The sequence below is a fragment of the Chlorocebus sabaeus genome, chromosome 24, assembly GCF_047675955.1.
Source record: "Chlorocebus sabaeus isolate Y175 chromosome 24, mChlSab1.0.hap1, whole genome shotgun sequence".
Lineage (NCBI taxonomy): Eukaryota > Metazoa > Chordata > Mammalia > Primates > Cercopithecidae > Chlorocebus > Chlorocebus sabaeus.
In genome coordinates, this window is record NC_132927.1 from 82,709,280 (window position 1) to 82,718,778 (window position 9,499).

Consider the following 9,499-nt stretch of genomic DNA (forward strand, 5'->3'; position numbering starts at 1 on the left):
TAGATAAGAACACTAAAAATTTTGGAAAAAAATTTCATCTTAAACCCAACAAATTTAATTAACTGTCTTCACGGATGCCCATCTGTTTTTTTCTTGTTTTCCTTGTTTTTTCTTGTTTTCCTATGGGATATGGCCCTTGTTTCTACTTCAGTTCAGTCCTTAATTCCATATGCATGAGGCATCCAACCATCACACACCCAGGAACATCTTGGAGGAAGGGACCCTACCATCTGCCTTATCAGCCTTCAGGTGTACAGTGGCCATTCCTTCAGCTGTTGTATGTGCTTTAGGGCTTTCCATTTAAAAGTGTATTTCACTATCCTCCCAAATAAAGTTCCTGGACGTTAAAAAGTGATGTGGTGTTGGGGGCATTGACAGCCAAATTTCATTGAAAGTGTCTTCTACCCTTGGTAATTGAGGAAGACTGGGAAGAAGGAAACAAAACTCAGACCTCATGTAGCTCCTCATTTAGCAATAGATTCAGTGCAAATTTAGAAAGTTGAAGACATAGAGTGATGTTGGTGTGGTTTTCTGTGGCATACTAAGGAGACAGCAGAAGATGGTCAGTGGTCAGTCTCCATCCAGCTGTTACCCATTGTCCATTAGTTAGGTCTTCAGAAAAGATAAAAGACAACTTTTGTGACGAAGCCCCAAGGACTTCATTAAAACACTTTGCCCAGAAATTGGTCAACAGGGACATGACAAGTTTTTATATCACAGCTACTATTTTTTGCCTACTTTATGTAGAAATCTGAGAGATGTGCCCAGCCTCAGTGGGCTGATTCTCCATCCAGGGGACAGCGCTAACAGAGTTATGAGTTATGTGGTATTAGTCTGTCTGGGTCTTCCTAAGAAGACAACACGGAGTGGGTGGCTTAAAAAACAAATATTGATTTTCTTACAATTCTGAAGTCTGAATGTTGAAGATCAAGGTGCTGGCAGGGTTGGTTCCTGGTGCGGCTTCTTCCTGGCATGCACGGGGGCACCTTCTAATACACTGCATCTCCACATGGCCTCTTCTCTGCGTGCACGTGAAAAGTGAGAGGTCTCTGGTGTCTTTTCCTCTTCATATAAAGACAGCACGTCTATTGCATTAGGTTCTCACACTTATGACCATATTTAACCTTAATTGTATCATTAAAATTCCAATATAGATCTATTGAATTTAAAGTTTCAGCATATGAATTTTAAAGAGGGCACAATTCAATTGATGACACAAACCAAGAGGTGGTGAGAAGCATTAGAATATATATATTTTTTAATCACTAAGGAATAATGGGCCATGCAGGAACTTGTAGGACAGTTTCTAGTAGTCGGTGAAACTTCAATTGTAAGAGGAAAATGTGCCTTCCTCCTTTCTTTTCTGGCAGAAGAATGTGAGGAAGCAGAACCACAGATATCAAAGAAAGAGGAGCCCTGGGGACAGCTGAGGTGCTGGTGAGGAGGGAGAGCACTGAGCAGATGAGGAAGCCCCGCCCTCCCTGCACCTGCTCCTGACCCGGCCTCCTGCTCTGTGGGCCCCGCGCGCCCCCTGCTGGTCCTGAGCGGCACCTGCGCCCGCCCCCTCCGCCTCCCTGCAGGGAGGTTTGTGTCTGGGCTCACACTCACCTCCCCTCACTGTGTGTCTGGCACAGTAATACACGGCCGTGTCCGCGGCGGTCACAGAGCTCAGCTTCAGGGAGAACTGGTTCTTGGACGTGTCTTTTGAAATGGTGACTCGACTCTCGAGGGAGGGGTTGTAGTTGGTGCTCCCACTACTACCATGGATATACCCAATCCACTCCAGCCCTTTCCCTGGTGGCTGGCGGATCCAGCTCCAGCCATAACCACTGCTGATGGAGTAACCAGAGACAGCGCAGGTGAGGGACAGGGTCTCCGAAGGCTTCACCACTCCTGGGCCCGACTCCTGCAGCTGCACCTGGGACAGGACCCCTGTGAACAGAGAGACCCACAGTGAGCCCTGGGATCAGAGACAGCCTCCCATATCGTCATATCTGCATCCCCGAGACACTCACATCTGGGAGCTGCCACCAGGAGAAGGAAGAACCACAAGTGCTTCATGTTCTTTCACAGGATGTCCTTGACTCTCAGAGAGCATTTCCCATGTGAGCTGGACCCTGAATTTAAGGAAATGTGCGGTGGTTTCCTGTGGGTGCCTAGGTGAGGATTTGCATGTGGGTGGTGCCTTTGTATGGAGAGGTGAAAAGGGATGAGGGACATCCAGTCTTTGGGGCTCACCCTGAGAGGAGGATGCTGGCTGTGCCCTCTGAGAACTCAGTTCTCTTCCTGGGGCCTCCCCTCACCAAGCCCAGAGTCCTCTTTTTCCAGGTAGGGAGATGTGCTCAAGGAGCTGATCTGGGAGATGAGTGTGATCATGGATCGAGGACAGATTTTGGAATGGGTTCAATGCTGTTCTACCCGTGAAGATTTATATGAAACCAACCAAACATCCAGATTATCTAAATTGTCAAATCTCCATTCAAAATATTAGGGCAGCAGCTAAATATATTAGTCATAGTGAATTTATACAAACCTACATCCATGCAATGTTTATTGTAATTCAGAATATCCATCATGGTTAGAGGGAATATATCTGTCCCAGAGAGTGCGTCATAAAAAATAAATAAAAATCTGAGGCCTTCCCTTTTGTGACCGTTTGAAGTTTGGGATTCTGTCTGCAGTCTCAGGAGAAGGCAGTGGGACGTATCTCCAACCGTCTCAATGTGTGATGCTGAGAATGTGGCCTGACCTTTATACACTTCTGCGTGAATAGATGTAGATTGGGGATCACAGTGATAATTTCAGTCAAAAACTATAATGGGTCAGCACAGGAGCATAGTCTCATCATCAAGATTAGTGCAATTGCCTTTCCTGGGAACAAGAGAGGACATCTGTGAGCCCTCCCCTCTGAGAGCACAAGGAACTCTGGTTCTTCCCTGACAGGTCACACTTCTGAAACATGGCTGGACAATGACACTCAAGCCCAGAGTCCTCACCCACATATTTATCGTGTCAGGTACACCTGTGTCTGAAAGACTTTCTCCTTCATTGAATTGCATGAACATACCTTAGAGTTTGCAGCATTGCAACTTGGCCACTTGACATTAGTTTGGTGAATTATATAATAAATAATTTATCTCCATGGATGTGGGTAACAGGAGAGTCATCAGAAGTTGGGTGTGTTTTAACATCAGGACAAACCTGGGCTCTCTTGTTAGGACCTGAACAAGTGAGCTGAACTGTGGGACACAGAGGGAAAGACACAGAGCCAACATCCAGAGCCAGGTGAGCTCTAGACCTACCAGGTGGTCTCTGGACATTTTGTTTAAACAGATCCAGAAAGACTTTCCTCACCTTCAGGAGAATTATGAACACTGAGGGAAATTGAGATAAATTTTTATTTACACAGAATAATTCATAGGCTTGTAGACATCTATGTGGGTGTGTACAGGATTGCTAGGATATGCTCATACACAGAACAGAAGAAATAATTCTATTTCATGGAAAGAAAACCAAAGAGTTTCTGAATTGGTAGGCATTCTTTGCCACAAATGTGTCAGGTCACTAGATCATGTTATGATGCTGGAGGTAACACTTCCCAACCTTATCCTGGAGACAAAATGCAAAAGAGTAAAGATTCAAGTGAGATTCGTTTGAAACATACAAGTAATGAACAGACCAAAAAATATGAACCATTATGTAAAGAGTGCTAATGAAATGAAACAATAAATTCCATGTTCAGGTGACAGGGAAGTTCCATCTGACAGCTCATTTTCACCTTTCTGGCTACCGAGTGCCCTCTGCAGCCCAGCTCCCACCTTCAAGTGAAGTTTCTGTCTGAGCTTTGTGAGTGAGCTGGAGTCATTGTGAGCCACTCAGAGAAGTAGTTGATTCTACTTCTTGAAACGGGAATGTAAACAATCCTCCTCCTCACCTTACCCAGTCTATTTTTGTAACTGTGCGTGACCCTTGGGAATGCAGTCACTATTTCTTTCATAATGAGAGTTGACTGTGCCATGAAGGTAACAGGAAGATGGGTAAATTTAAAGTCTGAGTACATAAACCACTGGATTATCAAAGCCTGGAGCCAATCACATTCTGTCATCTTGCTTAATTAGTTGTGAATTTGTTTTCAGTTGTTTAGTTCAAGTTCCCATAACTCACTTTCTGATAAAATAGTCACATACGATAATCTTGAGATATTAAAATGAAAAATAATCACTAATTTCAAAATGAAACCAACTTCCAGGAGAAATGAAAATTCCTTTGTGGTGAAGGGTGTGAAGGGTGGAGACATGGTTGAATACTGAGGTTGTGTTCACAATTGTATTATTTAAATTAGGGAACTTCTGTACATCTCTTATATTTATTAGCAACTGCCATTGAGAACCTTGATGTAACGTAATTAATTGATGGGTCACACAAAAACAATGAAGCTGAAGGTTATCGAGCAGGAATTGCTATTACAACTTTAGCTTTCCTTTAGAACACATTCCTCTACCTGGTGTGACATTAACCCAGGTGCACTGATGAGCATTTTACAGTTAACCAAAGACCAGGAAATGGGCACTCACGTGTGTGGAGCCAGGCATGGCCTGGGATGCTTTGCAAACAAAGTGGCTTCTCATGTCTTCTGGAAAACCCATCAAAATGGGCAAGGTAGGGATCTGTTAGGAGCACCCGTCTATCCCATATTCATGGCTAATATCACAGTGGAAGTTGATGCAAAATGAGATCATATGGAAGATAAAGAAACTGCTGCACCACTGCCGCAGCTCAGCACAGCTACCTCTTCCCTCAGGGCTTCTGACTCTCTCAGGATGTGGGTTTCCACACTGTGTCTCCCGTACAGTAACGCATGGATGTGTCCTCACCCTTTGGGCTGCTGATCTGCAGATGCACTGTGCTGACAGAGGTGTCCATGGAGAAGACAAACTGTCCTGTTTAGCCCTGGGCACATATTGGGTTCCCAGTGTTGGTGTTCTTCCATCCCATCCACTCAAGCCCTTCTCCAGGGACCTGTCTCACCCAATTCATACCATAGGTGGTAAAGCTGTAACCAGAAGCCTTGCAGGAGACCTTCACTGAGGCCACAGGCTGCTTCACCTCAGGCCCAAACTGCACCAGCTGCACCTGGGAGTGGGCACCGGTGGAGAGGACACAGGATTGCGGGAAGTCTCACTTGATTGGCCTGGTTTCTCTGTCAGCCCTGGGACTGGGGAGCCCCTTAACTTTTGCTGCTGCCACCAAGAAGAGGATCCTGTGGGTCCTGTCCATGGTGAGGAGCTGTGCTGTTGGTGGGGTGTGGTCCCGAGGAAGGGTGTGGTTGTTGGGTGATGCTCTCAGGGCACAGAGTTATCTGTGTTAGCCTCAGTGATTTGCATATTCTTGAAGGATGCTATTTAATAGCCCAATTCCTGACCCAGTATGAGAAAGAGCAAATACATGACACATGGATGACACAGTTGTAGAAGCTGAGGGTTCAAGCCGTAATCCTGTTAGAGGCCATGTGTCCCCTACACATCCCTGAACTCTGTGTTGACAGAGCTTCCCCCACTGGAGAACAAGCTCCCCCAGGACACGTACCTCACTTTGAATCCACATTTGAATGAATCAGGGGCAACTTGAACCATTTCTAGACCTTAATATGTGAATGCGTTATTTTGGTAATGCGTGTGTTTCTCCAAAAATTGCACTGAAGTGGTTCTCATTACAACATCCAGTTTGATAAATGCTCACAGTTGAATGGAATATTTATACAAACATCAGAAGTCCTTGTGAAATACTTGTATTAGATATTTTTAAAGGAAGTCCGGGGCCCTGAGAGGAACCTCTCCACAGCCTGTTGTGCACCTGCTCTGGGGCGGGAGCCTGTGCTGGGTTTATCCTGAGCGCCCCCTGCAACCCAGCCCCTACCCAGCAGGAGCGTTTCTGTCTGAGCTTACAGAGTCTATTCCTACCAGTGTCTCTAGCCTAGTATAAAGTGGCTGTGCCCTGGCTCAGAATTCTCCTTTAGTGACACAACGTGCTTCTCACACCATCTTTTGAAATACTGAATTGGCCTTAGGAAACCCAGAACTCTACAGGGAGACCCAAAGAAAAGATCTCATGCATCACTGGGGAGCCCTTTCCTGGAGCTCCAGAGGCACTGAATCGTTTGACATATGGTGAACCCAAAAACTCTTCAGGGATTTAGTGGCGGACTCTTATTTTCTTTAGGGTCCTGCAGTTGATTATTGCACCTGAGAATACCTGCAGGTGCAGTTGCACGTGGACAGAAGCCCAATTCAACTCTAGTATTCAAATAACACACACACACACACACGCACACTGTGGCTAATTTTAACATTAATCGGCCCATTGTTTTCCTTTCTTTTCTGGTATCCATGTTTAGGAAAGCACTCCCTACACTGGCACTAAGGATGAGTATGTGTCTACTTTCTGCAAACAGAAGTAAAGAAAACAGAATACAAGTAGACACCTGGGAAGTGCATGCACATTGAATTCAGCTGGTCTCACTTTGGAACCCTGCAGACGTGCCGTGAAAAGTAAATTTGAGGCTAACAAAGGTGAAATCATTTCCTTGGTGCTGAAGGTGCTATTGTCAGAGCCTTCAAATTGCTCTATTTTCCTGAACATTTTTTATCCTATTTTCCTCCTCAGATAGAGTTTGTGCATTGCCACACTCTCATATTTAATCCATATTGACTAAATTGGTGAGATGTAGTGTGTGGAACACGGAAGCATTACATGTTCTTACAGATGCATCTTAATACTCTGGTGATCTTTCTCTGGACTGTGCCCAATACAGCAAGTCTCCAGGTGCAAAGCTGATTTTTGCTCTTTTCTCGATGGAACATCACAGGAAAATTTTTGTAAATGTGCCCCTTTTGGCTAATTGTAGCCATTTTCCTGATAAAGGAAGCCTGTAGGTGTGGGTTTGTAATGGGGATGGATTACCTTTCCCCACATACATAAGGATGTAAAAACGGGTTGTCTGCCTGAAGAAGGTCTCGGTGTTTTATCAGAGATTTGATCTCCTGGTAATACAGCCATGCGGGCATCTAGGTGGATTCTCGCCCTAAGAACCTGGAGGTTCCTGGAGGAAAGGGCGATAAGAGTATGGGGGGTGGGGTTCCCAGGATCTCTCACCCTCATGCTAGTCCACACAAGCTCTTTATGTTTATTTAGTTCAGATTTTCAGATAACAAATCACACAGACAGGCTCATTTAAATTATCCATATTCAGGCCATATGGGACCAGCCGCTGAGTATAATAATTACATTGAACTCAGACAAATCTGGTCCCAATCCAATGTTTACCGTAGCTCAGAACACCTATAATGACTCACTTAACTTGGAGACTATTTCTTCCTTGAAAGAATGGTAAGGATTGCTGTGGAGCCTCTGTGGGGTTGGATTTTTTTGAATCAGCCTGTCATGCAGGGTATTCTGAGTGATGTAGACCTTTACACTAAGATGGCAATTATTCCTAGTGACATGGAAATGGCTGGCAGCCCTCAATTAATTCCTTTGGTTCACCTGAGTGTCTACAAGTATCTGATGAACCTCAGGACTCTTCTTCATGGATAACTCTGAAGATTGTCAATCAACTCAGTGCTACAGACAGGCAGCTAATGGAGGATCCTCAGTCCCCTGCCACTGTGAGCATTTAGGTAAATTCCATGCGTGTGCTATTGTGAATAGTGCTGCAGTGAACCTACATGTTTATATTCCTTTAGGTGTCTGTCCAGCTGTGGGATTGTTGGGTCAAATGAAACTTCGGTTTTAGGTTATTGGAGGGATCACCACACTGCTTTCCACAATGGTTGAACTAATTTATATTCCCACCAAAAGTGTATAAATGTTCCCTTTTTCTTGCAACCTTAGCAGCATCTGTTACTACTTTTTTAAAGATTAGCCATTTTGACTGATGTGAGATGGTACCTCACTGTAGTTTTAATATGTATTTCTCCAATGATAGTGATATTCAGCGTGTTTTCCTATGCTATTTGGCCACATGTAGGTCTTTTTGTAAGTGTCTTTTCATGTCCTTTGACCACTTTTTCTTTCTTGTATGTTTGTTTAATTCCATGTATATTATAAATGTTAGACCTTTGTCAGATGTATAGGTGGCAAATACTTTACTTCCCATTCTAGAGGTTGCCTGTTTACTCTGTTTATAGTATATCTTGCTATGCAGAAGCTCTTTAGTTTTCTTGGTCCCGTTTGTCAATTTTTGATTTTGTTAAAATTGCTTCTATCATTTTCAGAATAAAGTCTTTGCCAGTTCTTTTGTACTAAATTGTATTTCCTAGGGTATTATCCAGAGTTTCTATAGTCTTAGGTTTTACATTTAGATCTTTAATTCACTTATTATTATTTTTTCAATTGATGCTGAAAAAGCATTTGATGAAACTCCACATCCTCTCAGGAAAAAAAAAAAAATTAAAGATGGGTATAGAAAGAACGCATCTCGACATAATAAAAAGTTGTGTTCCAGAGACTTTCAGGTAGTATTATAATGAATGAGAAATAACTAAAAGTCTTTTCTCTAAGATCTGGAACGTGACAAATTTCCCACTTTAATCACTGGTAAAGCGTAAATCCTTCTGCTGCCCCCATAGCCGGCTCTTACCTGCAGGCGCCACCTACTGGCCTGGTGTTCAAACTGCATGACCTAATACAAAGCCGCTACCACCAGTGTACAGCAGGTGAAAATGAGATGAGCTTCTCAATACTTCTGTGATTCCAGCTCCGCAAAAGACCACGGGCCTGCTCACATGCTCAGTGTGTTACTACTAAAGCTGGAATTTGGAAAAGGCACAACACTAAAACTATTAATAACAAGATAAATCACACTGAGTAGATGCCCCTCACCTGGCCATTTCCATCAAGGCTGGTGCTTTTGCTTGCCAGGCTGAGTGGTTCATGTTTGTCCCCCTCTCAGGAGCTCAGCAGAGAACTCAGGTCACTGCGCATTTCGTAGACCAACCCATTGCCTGAGGCAACGGAGAGCTTCTCCCTGTGCACAGATATCAAGCATGTACTCATCTGCTTCTGCCACAGTCAGCTCAAACCTGTAAGGCCACCTACTAACGTGAAGGGTAAACTTAACAACCCAATATAAAATCTGCTGAAACAAATGCATCCCAAATGAGAAACAGTTCCTGAGGCCTCCACTATCCAGGACCTGCAGGAGGCAGTGAGCCTGCTCACAGGCCCAGTACATTGTTTTACAACCATCATTTCAGAAAGTCACTAAAGAATGACCATCTATAGACAAGAAACAATTACAGAGTCTTTGCCACTGAGTAAACCAAGAACCAAATAAAAAGACCCATCCAATATGCATGATATTCACATTCTAAAGGGAATGAAATTTTCATTAAAATCAAAATAAGTTCAAAAATAGTAAGAGATAGTGTAGCCAATGCAAAGAAAGCAGATAAGCAATTCTGGAAGTATGAAAAAGCAGAATTATAAGACCCTGGATATC

At 43.8% G+C, this 9,499-nt stretch overlaps 1 gene segment (V, D, J or C); it reads right to left on the minus strand.

Moving 5' to 3' along the window:
• Positions 1 to 927: 927 nt before the first annotated feature.
• LOC140708557 (immunoglobulin heavy variable 4-38-2-like) lies at positions 928 to 2,123 on the minus strand. The segment is given in 3 exon segments: positions 928 to 1,085; positions 1,609 to 1,932; positions 2,016 to 2,123. Coding segments are annotated over 3 exon segments (528 nt in total).
• Positions 2,124 to 9,499: the final 7,376 nt, after the last annotated feature.